The following is an 18721-nucleotide window of genomic DNA, read 5'->3' as shown; positions in this document are numbered from 1 at the left end:
AAGGGTCCTTTATCGGTTTTTTTGTTGTGAAGTTATATTTTTGTTTACTATGGTTGGTTTATTGTTAATAAATTTTATTGTTTTTGAATCATCACCATTTTTTATGAACTCTTCAATTTTTTTCCCAAATATTTCGTTTGGTCCTGACACATCTTTTCGAACTTAGTGGTCTGTTATCCATTAGCTTTCTGAATTGAGCTGAATAATTCACAGGGATTCACGCTAATCATATGGAATTTTCGATAACTATTCAAACACTGAAATGACTCGTAGTGGAAGGGGAATATAACGATTTCAAAGTTAAAACAGAGAAAATCATAAAACCCACCGACTTTTTATGATTGTTTCAGAATAATATATTTTACTGATTCATTTTTCAAATGCATCTAATGGATATTCCAACTTTTTTTTTTGAATAAATTGAAAGTAAATGCCTTGCTAATGATCTGTGAGAAAAAGACTCACTGCACTGTGCTGGAAAATGGTATCCATTGGATATCTGAATAAATTCATTCGGATGTCTTTCAAAGTCCAATCGATATCCACATTTCAATTGATGTATATGTACGGCATATCCCCTGGATAACCGATAGATATATCAGGAAGTCCATTGGATATCTAGGATGAATATCCGATTAAATAATAATGTATACTTGTATAATTCGATGTTCATATAAATGTAGTTGTTTTTAAGTATTTTTTCTTTCATGTAATTCAATGTTTATATAAAAGTAATTGTTTCGAGAGGGTTTTTTCCAGTTTGTGCCTGAAAAATATTTCTTTGCATGATCTACACATCTTAGAGAAGTGTTTATTTCGACAGCATTTCCTTTCTCCTTTCCTTTGGATGATTACCATATATTTTGTATGAAGATGTAGAAGTAGAAAGCCAAAATCTTTCGTTCCCAAAAATCATTTTATTTTAAAAAATACCCCTCAAGTTTAATGTATATTCATAGTTCATCAAATGGATCTTCTTGTATTACTTGGGATACTGAGTAGATCTTAGAATGAAGGGTCATTTAGGAGTCTTTTACTTCTCGGATGACACCTCCATATCCAACCTGTAGCTGTGAAAAGAAAGTTATTGATATAATGAATAATAATAATGATGATAATAAGAGTACACGCATGCCATCGATGTGAAATTTGGGATAGACAAAGGTGCAATGGTCCGTCTCAAAATAGAACGATGCGAGTACTACAGACAGGATGTGCAGCTCGTAGATGGAAGCAACTTTTAGATGCCAGAGAGACGTTCCTCGGGGTGAAACAACGCCACTTACAAGATGTAACAGCAGTGAAGAACTCTCTCCGTGGCAAGTATCAGCACAAACTTCGCCAGATTTGGTATTCGGAACTGTCGGGGAGAAATAGTAAAATAAGTTTACTCGTATCACGCAGAAAGTGTGGAGTTTCGGTTTGCAAAATTTAATGAGTGAAGGTAAGAAGGTGCAGTTCTCTAAGATCTTTCACTTTCAGCCAACCAGAATTCTCGAAGATTGAGCTTATGTGATCATATGAAAATCGAATACAACTATTTTGTATTTTTTTAAAACGCCGAGCAACAGTTTGTTGTGAAGCTGTTCCGTAAATACAATCACAGTAGGCCAGACTTGAGAGTATCAGAGACTCGCAAAGACCGTGTTTCAAGTTTGTAGGCAATATAATGTCTGTTAGGATAACTGTCTCAAAATATTGAAAGAAGTCTCACAAACGTGATTGAGATGTTTTGTGAATCTAAGTTTGGTGTCAAGCCATAAATCTAAATGTTTAAATGCCTCTACATAGCGCGATTATCGGGGTGAATAGATAGAGATTCACGCACCGTACTTCTCCTATTTTTCTGCTAGACAAGCAAAACTTGCGATTTATTCGGATTGGGTTTAAAATTCTGTGTACAATATATATCAAATAGTGATTGAAGATTTCTATTAATGAGTTTTTCGACCTCTTTAATTTCATGGGAACTGAAAGAGGTATATAGTTGGGTTTCATCGGCAAAGTGGTGGATTTTACATGCCTGTATTCATTTATGAAAATCACTTATGTCAAGGAGGAAAAAAGTGGTCCTAATCCCGAACACTGTGAAACTCCAAATCTTCTGACCAGTGAAGTAGATTGTTTACCATCCAGTATGACATTTTGAGTCCGTTTTCATGAATACTTGTCTGAAAGAGATACTGCGCTTCGAGAAAAACCAGAAGACTTAAGTTTTTTACACAATATAGACAAATCTACTATGTCAAAAGCTTTACTGTAATCAAGCAAAATGAGACGAGTATATTTTTTTCATCGCATGGCTTTAAAATATCATTAGTGATGATGGTCAATGCTATTGTTGCACTAAATTGTGGGTGAAACCAAGACTGACCGTTCACGTTTTCAAATTTTTAAGAGAACACGCTGAGTTCGAATTCGTCATTATTAGCTCTTATCAGTGATGAAGAATCCTGTAGTTCATTTTAGGTGAAATCACACATTTCTATTTTATCCTTTCGACGTATAGGTATAATAATTACACACTATCAGTTATATTGGTTCTTGGTTTATCGCTGAATAGGTACATACAAGTGACTGTTTGAAATGATTAGCGTGTGTGTATTTATGTGAGAATGTTACAAATATAGTATGTGAATTGGATTCAATTAGAGTGAACTCTTTATGTGGTAAAGTAGTACCTATTTGTTTATAGAAGTCCAGGAATTATTATCAAGAATATTGTGTTCATGAATAAGTAGGTATTTGAAGGAGTGAGCCATCTCGTTTGAGGTATATAAGTGAAATTTGAATTTAAATCAGCGCGAAGGTGATAGATAAATCAACTATAAAAAATTTCCGCCTTTTCCATAGTTTAATTAAACTTTTCCCAACAGTAGATGGCATTTTCAACTAGAGCTATCATGTAGAAGGAAGAAAATAACTTTATATTCACAATACGTCAAGCTTTCGTCTTAACAATAAGACTTTCTAAGCTACTTATAATGAGAAGAAGGAGATGAAAAGTGAAAAATATTCATGATTTCACTCGATGTGATTTCATTTCATTCAACATGAATCAACGAAATTGATTTTCCTCTAATAGATAACTATGAATGGTACCTATATGTTCAAAAACTGCTTTTTCCTCATACCTTTTGGTAAAACATTGATTTCTTCCATTTCGGGGAAACGCCTTTTGGATATGTTACTTTCTAAAAACAAAATTTTTGTTTCATCGAATTTGATTCTGTCTCATGTTTTAGGAGAACACTCAGTTGGTGCAGAGGAGTTTTTGATTATTCTTATATAACATTTCTGGTGTATTTTGCTTCGCGTTGGAGAAACAAATATGTTACTCGAAAAAATTGCTCAGAAATCAAAGTTGATCATATCAAATTTCAACGCAAAACTTTTTAATTTTCATATTCAAGTCCGACTTCACGTCGACTACCCCACTAATTTTGGTGACATCAATTTGTCTGAGTTTCTAAAAACTCTCATTTTATTATCTAGTGGCGAACTTTTAAAAATTAACAATTTCTTACCTTTGTCGCAAGGTCCATTTGGTCAGGTTCATCAAGGATGGGAGTGACGTCTTTTTTTTGGTTATGACTATCAGATTTGCGTTTCAAAAATAAACGTAATTTTAATAACGTTCTATATTACTGTCATGGTTGATGTACATTGTACATCGAAATGAAATTCAGAAACATTAATCTCTCCCAACTACCTACACAGTAGGTTTTGCTACAACAACTACTTCCCCGTTAACACCACGCTGAATATTGAATTATATCCGACAGACATTTATGCAAGATACCCCACAGAGGTTTGTCTCGCAGATAGTTTCTCGTTTATTCAGCAGCAGAATCGAGTAGATTACCTACAGACTGGTTTCGAAGTATTACCTCTTATTACTGCAAGAAGGATCCGATCCAGACAGCAAAGAGGCTGGGTAGACAGAAAAATGCATTGGGTATTGTGTCCAAAGCGAGGATGATATTTTTCAGGCAATTCGGAAAATATGCTGGAAATAAATTTTCCGAAATCAAATTTACATTCTTGTTTTTTCGCCAATTCATAAAAATTGGATATGAAGATTTAAATTTTTTTATTGATTTATTTGGTGACAGATTAAATAACAGTCGTTATTTTCACCACATTAGGTACTAATTTCAGAAGGGGCATATCAGTTTTCATTTTCCGAATCGTTTGCGAACAATTTTGGAGTGAGTAAATTCTTAGTTTACTTTGCGAATGGAAATAATTGAAACATAACTGTAGAGTTATGAGTTTGCTCATTTGCGATTTGCCTCAAGGTAGTAAGGTTGGTTCAGAGGTGTGAGTTATGTGCTATTTTGGCTACTAACTCAACAGAAAACAGTTACATAATTGATGTTTTTTCAATAGTCGGAGTAAAAATATATTTATGTGTAATTTGTAAGTGATATATCCATTTTTATGATTTGTTTATTCTCTTCTTTCATATGGAGAAAACTATGAAATATTTGACTCTAACATAAGAAAAGAAATACTTGAAAAATTATCAAGATAAGAAATATTCAGAATGAAAACTCTTCATTGCAACTCACTGCATTGTTGCTGAATTAACAATTGTTTGTTTTCAGGAATGATACTTTTAGATTGTGATTTTTTTTGGAACACCCCAACATTATATGTTATTTTTCAGGATGAATCTGCGAATGACAATATTTTTCTTGGTATGCTTAGGATTAACTTTAGCTGAGGTAAGTTGCTCATATATTTTTCATATATCCTGATGAGTTGAAATTTGCTGTATAATAATAGATACTCCATTATGATCTGACAATAAATATAATTTACTAGTAATAAAAAAACTGATATCATCCATTGAGGTGAAATATATTCCTACCTGTTGCACTTGGATCACGAAAATGTCAAAAACATTTCTAATGATTCGTTGCACTTGGATCAAGGAAATGTCAGAAACCTTTCTAATGATTTGTCAAATTTATAACCCAGAGTACCTTGAAATTTAAATTTTTGGGTTGCCAATCCGGATGTTGATTCACGATATTTCTTTTTTTCAAAAGAGGTTTACCCATCATGATCTTCATTTATGGGTTTCAAATTTCATACGTGGTGAAACTGGTTAGAGAATCTTCGAATACCAACAAATGATTATTTTCCTTCAGATAAACTTTGAACGTTATGTGATGTATGCAAATGTCAAAAGTATAAGACTGAAATATCCTAGTTCCTAAGTTTATTGACTTACAACTCTCAATATGTTGAATAATCTAGATTAGAGTTGGAAGAAAATTTATTGGTTGAAAGCAGAGCCCATCTAGTCGCCTTGCAGTGAAAGCTGAAGAGACAAAAAGTGATTTATCATTTGGCGGTCGATACCAAACCGTAGCTACGCAACAGATCATCGCGAAAAGCCTTGTTAAAATTTTTGATTTCTTAATAGTCACAGCATAATTTTTGAAACTAAATTTAACTCCATGAATTATCTCGGGGATATTCTAAGTATTGTCAATTTACCGTTTGTCTTCAAAAAATGTAATTTCTTCTGCAATTCCTCAATACGGGTATTTCATTTTTCTCTATATCAGTTGCAGCAGTTTTTGTATCCATCTAGTATTTGTATTCATTAATTTTAACATCAACAACATCATCAACAACATCAACAACATCATTCGTGGTGGATGCGCATAATTCACACGTTTTAAGTCGTGACCCATTTTTGAATAATATACAATTCCGAAATTTTTTTGAACGAGTGAATCGAATTTCTGCTTTTTATTCCTTATATTTAACACTTACAGTTAGGTAAAACTCACATCCATTTTTCAGAAACACACTTTGATATATGTTATAGGTTAGATCCAAAGTTAGTGGGTCTACTCGATCCTCACCACAACCCGCAATGGTTTATTGTGGCTCACACCTATTCACACTCGGCCAAATAAATCCAGCTTCTTGAGGTAGTCGGATAGTCAAGTTGCAAGATTCACACCTTAATACCCACGACAACCTTTCCAATAGAGGGTTTTTGCCTTAGATTCCTCTGGTTTTGGTGAATCATCACTTGAGCGCAAACGTTTGCGAACATGCTCATGGGGGGTTTGTTCCCCCATCTGAGACAGATTCTGAGAAACCCCGCTCAAGAATTTGGTACAAGGCGGTTTAATAAGGTACCTCGCTCTTCAGGAGACGACTCATTCGTTTCCTGGCTGTACTACCAAACCTTTTTTTCAATGTTCAGTTGTTGGATCAGGAGTTAGGGAGTTGAGAAGCTCTCTCTCCTGAACTAAATTTATAGGAAGGTCAGTTGGAGTCGTAACCTCGACATCCATCTCCTCTGTAGACTCGCTCCTGAACTAAATTTACAGGGAAGTCCGTTGGAGTCGTAAACTCGACATCCATCTCCTCTGTAGACTTGATCCTGAATTAAATTTACAGGGAGATCAGTTGGAGTCGTAAACTCGACATCCATCTCCTCTGTAGACTCGCTCCTGATCTAAGTTCACATGGAGATCAGTTGGAGTCGTAAGCTCGACATCCATCTCAGCGTCAGAAAGAATTTTCGAGTTCACTCTGCCCTACGTGGAAGCAGGCATCCGATGGCCCTTTTGCTCAACCCTTACATCCCAAGCCAAGGCACTCGCCGCAAACAGCATGCACAGTGGTTCAGGCAGTGAAAGATGAACAAGGACAGCCAACCTGCCATGTTATAGCAATATAGTAATAATAATTTACACACATTTATGCATTATATAATAATAATAATAATGTTTATTTGCATAATAAAATAAAATATTACAAAACCAATATAACACATGCAAAAAAAAAACAAATAAACAGAAAAATCACAGAAGCAGTTCAAACTGCTTGTACGTGATATAATGACACATCCGGGTAAAGTCATATTTGGGTTTTTTGATAAGTCACATGTTAGGTAAATTTCACACTTCGGTAAATGACATAATCAGGAGGTACTCTTTTTTCATTTTTCATACTCATTTGGAATTTATGATATTACTGAAAATATTATGTTCTGTCTTGAGAATCCACCCAGTTAAAAAAAATTTGAATTTTCCAAATTTCTCAATATTCAGAATTTTATGAGGTATTTGCTTGTATATTCTGGGTGCCAAATAATTGACACTTCGTTGTCCGATCGTTTTGTCATATCGGGGTAAAAATAAAGAATAATTACTTCGTGTATTATGAGTATGTTCAAAAACTTGTAATGAAATTTTTTTATTTTTAATGAATAATAATATTTTCAAACAGAAAAGTTGTCTGATATCCATGATTTTAGCTTCTTTATATAAGAGATCACTACTATAATTACGTGTCTTGCCAAATATTAGTTTAAGAATCCATTTCTGAACCACATTTACGTTTTCTGCGAAACAATCACTAACACTCCCCCATCCTAGAATTCCGTATGTAAGTTGTGACTGTATTAGTGAAAAATAAATCATTTTTAATTGTCCGATGTCCATAAATTCTTTAAGATATCTAAATTTCGGAAGAAACCCTCTTAATTTTTTGAGAAGTTGTTTCATATGTAAATCCCACTTCATATGTCGATCTATCGTGATACCAAGGTATCACGATAGATCGACATATGAAGTGGGATTTGTTCAAACCTACTTTGAGAGGACCTAGGTTCGGTAATCCGCTAATATAAGATGTGAATGGTAAGTACCAAGTTTTCTTGTAGTTAACAGTCAATTTATTAAATTGGAACCATTCCGAAATTTTTGGAAAATCCTCTTCAACGGTTTGCTTCATATTTTGCCAAGTTGAAGAAGTGTACAAAATGGCAGTATCATCGGCGAAACTGATAGTTCGACCTGTGGTTTTCAAAGAAAACAGACTATTCATATAGATAGTGAAAAGAAGTGGCCCCAGTACAGTGCCTTGAGGAACACCATAGGTTACAGTTCTGGGAATACTCAGAACACCATCATTCAACACTCTGTTCACGATCTCTTAAATAACTGGACAAAAGATCGTATGTATTCCCACGGATACCATAGTCATTCAGCTTTCGTAAAAGGTTTTTGTGACATACAGTGTCAAAAGCCCTAGAGAGGTCTATGAATATTCCAAGTATAGGTATTTTTTTATCTAGAGCATTATACACAACTGTAGTTAGTTTATAAATGGCATCCTCGGTTGATCTGTCTTCTCTAAAACCGTACTGAAATTTCGACAATAAGTTAAATTCCTTCAAAAACTTAGTCAGTCTAATTTTTATTAATCGTTCTAAAATTTTAGAAACATTAGACAGTAAAGAAATTGGTCTATAATTACTGATTTTTGATTTATCTCCATCTTTACATAAATGTTTTATCAATCCACATTTCAAAACATCTGGAAAACACCCAGAGTCGAAACATTTGTTACACAAAAATTTTAGCGGAGAGCATATCTCATTCGCTACTTCTTTCAAAGTTTCTGATCGGATATTATCATATCCGGGTGACTTTCTTGGTTTTAATTTTTGTATTGTTTCAATAATTTCGAGCTCATTCGTAGGATATAGGTACATTGTGTGTTCCAGATTGACAGATTCAACTCTATAATTTTGTAAGTCTGGTATATCGTTTGCTAAGTTTTTTCCCAATTCGCTATAATGCTTGTTGAAACTATCCGCAATCTCAATTAAGAGTGAGTGGTATTTCTAACAAATTAGTTATTTTGTCAATGACAATTGCTGGTAGATTATCTGCTGAATTTTCTAGTCCAAAGATTATTATATCATTTTTTCTCACTTCTTTCTCCAATTTATCATCCTTAGATTTCAAATCGTTGTATTTTATTTCGAATTCTCAACCTTTCTTTTCCAGTTCCTCTTCAAATTTAAAAGAAATTGCAGAAATTTCTTCATTTATGTATTCCTTTATGTTTCTTGATTGTCTTTCGTTTTCTTCCTGTACAACTTTTCTATTGCTGAGTTCAAACGACTTCAATAATTTTGAAATTTGATCTTCATTCATTCTTGAATTATCAATAGCCCTGGTATAATGGAATATTTATATTTAAATTTCTTTCCTCTGTACTTTATTGATGTGAATGAAGATAAAGATTAGCTTTTTTCTCTAGTTTTTGCGCACAACAAATTAATGTCTTGCTGGATATTTTATTGATTATAGACTTATCTGCTATAAAAAACTATGTTCAGACTCACCGTTACACAATTTCAGAGTCTTTTTTAGTCGACAATGACTGGTGTAAATTCCAAAAATTTTCAAGCACTTCAAACCACTAAAACAAGACAATTCAGAGGGAGCAAACGGTAGCGTGCAACATTGTTGAACTAGCGCCATATACATGTGAAAGATGTTTTGGTGAACATTATATAAATGAAAAATTCAAAACAAATAATTTTATGATCAACAAATTTGACTAACATGGACTGTTATGTAAAAGCAATATTGTTTAACTCTCATTCATCTCTGTTTCTCCGTACTGGTACGCCTAGGATCTTCAAATATTCTAACTGGGGCTCTTGCTGCGCCCATAAAACAAAATTATCTTTGTATCACTGTTTCTCCTGTCCCTAAATTTCCGGTGGGTGAAATAAGCTTTTTTTATGTCACAGATTTTCGTGTCTGAATACAGTTAATCTGAAGAAAACGTTAGATTTTTTAAGTGAATCAATTTTAAGAACCTTTTCTGTTTAACTTCCAATGGACGTACATGAATTTCATTGCTCCACCCCAAATTTTTTTATCAGGCAGAAATCGGATTAGATCATTTTATAAAGCCGTCAGCTTCATGAAAAAATATCTATACATACTTCTGAATACACCATCAAATCATACCGTATGTCTTCTTTCGATGAGTTAACTGAAAATAATTGTAAACTGATGTATTCCAGCGACTGTAACAGTAGTTAGTTTCTGATAAATCAATAAAAATGTACTAACACTTCTGCTATATTGAGTTCCTTTGTTATCTTTGATGTAGATAAAATTGCCTCTTGTGCGGATGTTTTTTGTAGATATAAAATATTATTCAGTTAATGCCGAGACCACTGGGAAATAAATGAAGTAATTGGGGTCGAAAGGTCGCCTCATAGCAGGATTAGTATCTTTTCCAATCTTTCCTGCTATATTCGAAAACCTTTTATTGAATTCATTCGCGAAATAATTTTTTTACTCAAGTTTTCACCAGCGTTGTTGTATACAGAATATTTGTGATGCTGTTTTTTTAGTTTCACTTATGTACTTGTAGAACTATTTCCCATAGCTTCTCAGTATTGCCGCTATATTTTTCAATTTGATTTTTGTAATATTCAAATTGAGCTTTCGAAATCAATGTATTTGACTCAGTTCTGTATTTCTTGTTAACCATTTTTAGTTCAATGTTATAATAAAACAACGTTTGTGTGCAAGAACAAGAGAACAACTTAACTTATATCTTTGTAACAAAGCTTTTATTATAGAAAATACATAGATAGTGATATTTGACATCGATATGCTTGGTTTTATTATGGAATATATGATTTAACAATAATTTTTTTGCAATCATACTATCATTATACAAAGTAATCTTATACATTCTTTCAGTTATTTCAAACTGTAAACTTCTCAAATAAACTGCCTCTTTGCAAGCTTCTGATATAGATACATATTCAGATTCTGTACTACTCCAAGACATAACAGACCCAGACAAAGTATAACAAAATCCTGAAAAGGATTTTCTATCATTAACATTATTGCACCAGTCTGCATCAACATAACCTTCAATATTTATATTTCCACCCTTACTATATTTCAAACCTAAATTTTTTGTCCCTTTATCTTAAAATTCTTTTGGCATAAATCCATTGTTGTTCAGTATCAAAATTATTAAACTGACTCAAATACGACACTGCATAAGCTATATCGGGTCGTGTAAGGACAACTAAATACATCAAGCTCCCGATAAGTTACAATTATTTTTCTTCTTACATTTCAAATTAACCTCCATTGGAGTATTCACTGTGTTACAATCATTCATGTTGAACTTAGATAACAATGTATTAATATATTTCTCTTCCCACATAGCAATAGATATTCCAGGTATATTTCATGAATATACATTTAAGGATATTGTATTATGCTATGAATATGCCATGGATATATATATATATATATATATCTTATGGAGAATATTCCCTGGAAGTGCTCCTGGCGAACCTTTGATATATTTTAAGAATATTCCTTGGGCATATTCTTGGAATATCTTATAATATTCTTAGAATATCTAAGGAATATTCTATTAAGAATATTCCAGGAATAGAACCCGAGGAATATTCATAGAATATTCAGGATATTCTCAGTTTATTGTAGGAATATACAATAGAGAAACACCATAGAATATCTTTAAATATATTTTATGAATATTCTAGGAATATTTGGAATATTCCAAGAATGTGACGGGTAACCACTATTAGGCATGTATATATTGCATTTTGATGCAAGATTCACACAAGTAATAAAACACATAATATTCATAAACAAATATATTTTAAAAACAATATACACTGAAATATTTGACGTTTTAACCAATATTGAAAATAAAAAATCTGATTCAAAAATTTATTCACTGAATAAAGTATTCCTGAATACTGTCATATTATAAATATTAGAGATGTATTCAAATTAGGATGTTCCTACTCTCGAACAAATGTTCACTAAAAAATATACTAAAATAACAACTCTGTTAATTCATCAGCACTAATTAAAAAATAATAAATATATCATTTCATTGAAAAAGAAAAAGTGTATTACATCAAGAAATAGGTTAGGTTAGGTTTCTCACTTAAAAAAATAAACCCACAAATGAAGTATTTAAAATGAGTGGTATGATGGGTTTTTCAATGAATTTCACTTACTTAAAGTTATCCAAACTTTGGTCACCAGAATAGTTTTCCTTATATTTGTCCAACATGCATCAGCCAGTGTTTCAATAGTAATACCTGGAACAAAATGTATATTAACGTTCATTATCACTATTTGAAAGTGGCACAATAAAACTGGAATAAAAATCAAATAGATATCGCATAGGTTACCCATAAACATTTACAACATTTTATGACTTGGAGAGCAACTTGCATTGAATGCATGTTTTTCTTGTTGAAAAGTACTCATTACATTTTCAGTTCCTTGGCGCACCTGCCTGTACCAGGTACCACTCTGTTTGCTTTTGGGCAAATTGATACTATCTTGAAAACGAGTGATAAAAATTATGAAAACAAATGATACAAAAAATGTGTCATTCACTTACTTTTCTCTATTGAAGATACACACTGAAATCACTCTAGTTCAAACATGTACTTAGTCAAACCAACAAATCCCACACACCAACTCTTCTCGAACCTAAAATGAGGTATAGTAGGTTAATCACCATGACTTTACTATCGATACTATTGCATTTTATTTACTTTTCTTGAAGACTGAATATATGCAACTCTCCTGTTTGAAGATCCAAAATCAAACTATTCGCTGTACTCCAAATTGGACAACCCCAAATTATAAATGGTACACTGAATGTGACAGAATTATACTTTGATAATAACACCAACACACCAGGCATTACACACGCGAACCTGCCACGTCAACCGCCATGTTGAATCAAATGTCGGATTTAACGCAAATGTACCATGCATTAAGGGACAGCCGCTTTCACAGAGCTTATTCGACTGTCGCGCGCTACACTTCAATTGACCAATGAGAAACGTTTACTCCAATTCTTCACTTACCCATTTTTCTTATTCCAGGATTTTTCGCTTTGTAATTGAATAATTTCAAATACAAAAAAAACAGATAGGATGAGAATTAACCAATTTATTGATGCAATTGGTTCATTTATTGGCCCATTCAAATTTTTTTGTCGTTTCCAACAGTTGCTGTTGGAGCAATTCATCCAGAATCTTCGCGTTGAGTTCAAAAACTGGTTAACACTATCAGGGTTATATACATTAGGTTATGCATTCGATTAAGATCTTCAAATATTTTTGTTTTTAATAATATTGAATTATTTGAATACGTTATTATAAGATAATTCAAAATTCCATTGTATAGAATATTCCAAAATATACCGTGGGGATATATTCTAAGAATATACCATATGATATATTCGATCGACAATATTCTTAGAATATTCAAGGGAGAATAATCCATTTATAGACATTCTATGCACATTCTTTCGGGAATAATCCTGCCATATTCATTCAAGCATATTCTATGAATATTCTAAAGGCATGTATATATTCCAAGAATATTCTATGAATATTTGGAATATATACGTTCGTTTTATGATATACAGGGAATATTCCATAAATATCTAGTGCTGTGTGGGTTGATTCAAAGTTACAGTATGATTTTGTTTATCAAAAACAACTGACATGTCACGACATTCCTTTACAATTCCTAAGTCTTTTAACACAAAATTCTTATCAGGCATTCTTTTAAGATTGTTAGTTTCATTTCTGTCATTTGAGAATACGAAGAAATCATCAACATATAATGTCACGATGGTTTTAGTGTTTCCAGCACATTTTATATATAAACATGGCTCTATTTCAGATTAAATATAACCATTAGCTAGCATGCAACCATCCACTTTCGTATGCCAAGCACGAGATTCCTGCTTACGAGCATATATAGCTTTATTCAATTTCAAAACTTTATTATTTGTACAGACAAAACCTGAAGGTTTTTGCTTATATATTGCCCCAGACAGATCTCCGTTCATAAAAGCAGTTTTCACATCAAGATGAGTTACTTCTAGGTTCAACTGCACCGTTAATGCGAATAATAACCTGAGTGTTGTAAACCGCACTACTGGAGAGAACGTTTCCCCATAGTCTACACCATGTTTTTGACTACACCCTTTAGCCACAAGCCTGGCTCGCTAACAGACAGGTTTTTCACTATCACACTTTTTTTGAGAACCCACTTGCACTTAACTATATTGCCACTAGCAGGAACATCAACAACTTCCCACGCATTGTTGTCAGTGTCCGCTTCACTTTCTTTTCTTTAATTTAATTTTTTATTTTTTCTCTTTGTGTATTTGTCTATTGATGATTCTCACTCAATTTGCAAAATTTGTATTAATGGCGAAATTCGGCTGTGTTTCCTATTCAGATTAAATATATGGAGCGCTTCTCGTATCAATATATTTCTTCGGTCGCTAGAACAGCAGCAGAACAACAGGGATTCGATATACAGGGTGTCCCTGGACTTCCTCTTTTCCTCTCGGGAATGTATAGATGGGGTCAAAATATCACCAGTACTTCATATAACTTTTTTTCCTAAAAGTCTTCGTAACCAAGTTACGGGCCCTCGAAGTTACAAAATGAAAAATGTTTTTCTTTGATAACTTTTCAAGTGAATATTCAAAATCATCCAAATTTTGGTAATTGACTAAACAAATGAATTCCTTCGATGAGCTTTCATGCAGGAGTCAGTTGTTTTGCTACAAAGTCAGGAACGGACTACCCCCGATGGTCCACACCCCAAAACTTTGAAATGACAGATATTTTTCAATATTTTTCAACAAATTAAGGTTACTTGGACAATTTTATAAATAAAAGTACTCGTGTGGAAAGTCGATCGGAGCAACGAGTCTTGATAAAAATGTAGTTTCACTCGACGATATCAAACCCGCTCGTCCACCATTATTTGAAATGAATAATTATCAAAGCAGAAATAATAATGATAACGTTAATTCAACAACATTTATCCTGAGATGTCTACCATTATTCGAAAATATTAGTTTTTAAGGAAAATGGAAATGATAGGTAAAATGTTCACAACGAATTTTTATAATGCAAACACGTTTAACTAACGAAACTCAAGAGCCTCAAGAGCAAACAGAAATGAAAAATCCGCTACAGAAACTGCTCGATATGACCACCTTCTCTCTCTATACATTTTCTTAGTCTGCGAAGACACCCTCTCTGTACTTGAAATAGCATTCCAGGGTCGTTTCGTATGGCTTCACAATGTAATGTTATTCTATTCAACAATGCATCTCTTGTGTGAATAGGTGTAGCGTAAACAAGGCTTTTTATATGCCCCCACAGAAAGAAATCCAATGGATTTAAATCCGGAGACCGCGATGGCCATGAATATGGCCCACCTCTACCAATCCATCTATTGTGGAAAATATGGTTCAGATGGTCACGCACAATCAAACTGAAATGAGGAGGAGCGCCATCATGCATAAACCACATATCTCTTCGGGTTTGCAATGGAACATGTTCCAAAAGTCCATTCAAATCGTTCTGAAAGAACTCCAAAAAACGTTCTCCATTCAATCGGTCCTGTAGAACGAATGGTCCTATAAGACGGTTTCCTATGATACCAGCCCAAACATTCACGTTGAATTTCCGTTGGTGTTTGGTTTGCAATATCCCATGGGGATTTTCTTCGGCCCATATATGGAGATTATGAGAGTTGATAACTCCATCTCTACTGAAACCTGCTTCATCAGTAAATAAAACTCGATTAATAAAAGTCATATCCTCTCTTTGCCTATCCATGAACCAATTGGCATATTCCAGTCGTGCTGGAAAATCTTGAGGTGTCATGGCATGTACCTTCTTGATGTGAAATGGGCGGAGCAGTTGTTCCCTAATTATTCTATGAATAGTGGACTTGGATGTATGGAACTGTTCTAATAGATTTCTGATGCTCATTGAAGGATCATCAGCGACGGCTTCCAAAATATTCTCCTCCAATACGTACAGTCCTAGGAGCGCCCTCACCACCTAGTTTTGGCAAAACTGTACCTACAATAATATCGAAATAAAACAACGTGCTCAAATTAATTATCAATTATTACATACCTGTCTCCCTCAAGCTGCGATCGACACGCTCGAATGTTTCTCTTGACGGTACCGTTCGATTGGGAAAATGCTCGGAATACAGACGACGAGCTTCTGCAGCATTACAAAATGCTCGTCCATAAAATACATGCATATCTGCATATTCATTGAATGTAAAATGTTCGGCCATATCAAAAAAATTCAAAATATCCTATAGAATATTGACAATACAATGATAGTCATATGACAACGCACCACTCAACAAAACAAAATCGCATTCCAGTTTCTCATTTTTTATCAAAACTTTCTAAAAGGTTTTTTCGTCAACATCTGTGAAAGAAATGGAACATAATTATTCCCTGGATATTTTTCACCTGATCATGTGCAGCCGGTTTTGTAGTTCATTCGTTTGCTTTTTATTAGTATAGTAAATATTTTTTCCGATGTGCGTTTTTTCAGCTAAATTTAGATTCGTGTTAAAGAATTTCTCCCATAAAATTATAATTATCAGTGAAACTCCCCAACAGTTTAGCTGTGAAGAAGAATTTGAAACATTCGAATGTTGAGTTTCATGAGATTCAGATAACTGATCAACACGAAACGTGATTATTCCACACGTATTATGTACATACAAAATATGGAATGAGTTCGATATTTCATAGTAGAGTAGCTTGGTAGTTTAAAAACACCACGAATCTACAGAACTTGATATTTCTTTTGAAAAAATATCTGCTATCACAATTGTGACTTAAACTTCCATATAGGTACTGTACTTTTTGTTTACGACTTCATTTTAGCATATTTTGTATTATTCCTGTTATAAATGTTGTTGAATTAACGTTATCATTATTATTTCTGCTTTGATAATTATTCATTTCAAATAATGGTGGACGAGCGGGTTTGATGTCGTCGAGTGAAACTACATTTTTATCAAGACTCGTTGCTCCGATCGACTTTCCACACGAGTACTTTTATTCATAAAATTGTCCAAGTAACCTTATTTTGTTGAAAAATATTGAAAAATATCTGTCATTTCAACCATCGGGACTTTGTAGCAAAACAACTGACTCCTGCATGAAAGCTCATCGACGGAATTCATTTGTTTAGTCAATTACCAAAATTTGGATGATTTTGAATATTCACTTGAAAAGTTATCAAAGAAAAACATTTTTCATTTTGTAACTTTGAGGGCCCGTAACTTGGTTACGAAGACTTTTAGGAAAAAAAGTTATATGAAGTACTGGTGATATTTTGACCCCATCTATACATTCCCGAGAGGAAAAGAGGAAGTCCAGGGACACCCTGTATAGACTCGCTACAGAAAGCATTTCAGGTTATTCGGCAACTTACTCAATGAATTAAGAAAGTTGTTGACCAGCTAGTGTTGTGTGATCCAACGGGTTCTTACGATCATCCTCCTGGAACCAGAAGCCTCTCTACAAGCCGCTACTAGAGCCGACAGACACTCAGGTGAGAACCACAGCCACGTAATCTCTTTCGCTCTTTTTTGTGTCCTGAACAAAATTCTATTGGGAACTTCCTCAAATCATACAATTCTACGTTATGATACAGTCCACTTATCTAATGAAGCTACATGTTTTTGGTCCATCGACCACGGATATTCTTTTGTGATTTGAAGAAGTACTCAAGGAATTCTGAAATATATTTTGAATATACTATAAACAAATACACAGTTCATCTCGTTTTATTTTTATGGTTATTTCGTACTGAAATGTGACAACCCTCGCGACCTATATTTTCTATAAAATAATACGTAATATTGTTATTGCGTTATTGCTTCTCGTATCTCAAATCTTACTTTTTGCCTCTTATTTATGGTCATATCATATACCTAAACTTAGTTATTGAACAGCGTTCCCGGGTTTTGTAATATTCGTAATTAGTTCATTTCCAATAACAAAGAATTCATTCCATATCGACGATTTGTTTCTCGAACCTTTTTTGTCTGGGTTTGCTGAAAACTTTTTTTTATTGGGTCGTAAATCGTTAAATATATAGTCTATCCATTCCCAATTGGAACGGAAATAAAAATAAGAGTACAGTCATAAACATTTCTTGCCTGTGGCCCCTAATCGCCCAGATAGTTAGTAAACGTGCTATCAAATGTAGTTGAGGAATAAAGGCTCGGCTAGCTGGACTGGCTGAATACAAATTTTTTGTCCGTTTCACAATATTTCTTTATCAATGCCGTGTGCTCGTGGGGTTAGGTGAGGTGGTGAGTGGTTTTGCAAACCGATTTTTGAAAACTTTTTCTAGAGATCAATTACCCTAACACCAAACTGATTTGAATTGAAGGGGTTATATTTTTAGGAGTGATTAAATTTTGGGAAAGAACGTTTTTGGCTTTCTACTACTCCATCTTGATACAAAAAAAGATGAGGGAATCTTCTAAAGAAAGGAAGGAAGTAATCGATTTGAAAATAAGTAACTCTATACATGGATGTGTAGATCATGCAAAGAAGTAACTTTCAGATACAAACTGAAAAAAAGTCCTCCTGAAACAGCTACTTTCATATAAACATTGAATTACACGAAAGAAAATAATTCTTTCGAAACAAATACTTCTATATGAACACTGAATTATACAGAAGATACTTTTCTCTACTCAGTTTGTATTTTAAACATTCGTTGTGGAATGAAATCAGATATCATTCACATGCATTCTACTTTAAATGAATGGTAACAAATTGCACTTACATGGAACACTGTCATCCTCACTGGTATACATCGATGTTTCGCCGTAAGACACTTGCCCTAAAGTTCTTCAGTACCAAATTGGATAACATTATAGAAAACACATACAATTCATTCATGAATTACGATTTTTAATGTCACGGAATAAGCTTGATCTGCTTATGTCATCGATGACATCGTAATGCCATTCATTCA

At 33.5% G+C, this 18721-nt stretch overlaps 1 protein-coding gene across 2 annotated transcripts in view; it reads left to right on the top strand.

The window, feature by feature from the left end:
- The first annotated feature begins 2590 nt into the window (after positions 1-2590).
- The window catches only part of LOC111515952 (juvenile hormone esterase), a 92210-nt gene continuing 76079 nt past the window's right edge, over positions 2591-18721 (top strand). Inside the window, exons 1-2 of one of the 2 annotated variants that reach the window (XM_074175334.1) lie at positions 2591-2737; positions 4673-4730. In XM_074175334.1, the coding sequence (XP_074031435.1) occupies positions 2730-2737; positions 4673-4730 (66 nt within the window). In that variant the 5' untranslated portion in view covers positions 2591-2729. The remainder of the gene's footprint in view (positions 2738-4672; positions 4731-18721) is intronic. The other variant, XM_074175333.1, reaches the window with a different exon arrangement.

The sequence above is a fragment of the Leptinotarsa decemlineata genome, unplaced genomic scaffold, assembly GCF_025532065.1.
Source record: "Leptinotarsa decemlineata unplaced genomic scaffold, Ldec_3_MD MMD2_tig00001019_RagTag_RagTag, whole genome shotgun sequence".
Classification (NCBI taxonomy): domain Eukaryota; kingdom Metazoa; phylum Arthropoda; class Insecta; order Coleoptera; family Chrysomelidae; genus Leptinotarsa; species Leptinotarsa decemlineata.
This window is presented reverse-complemented; position numbering and strand designations above follow the sequence as displayed.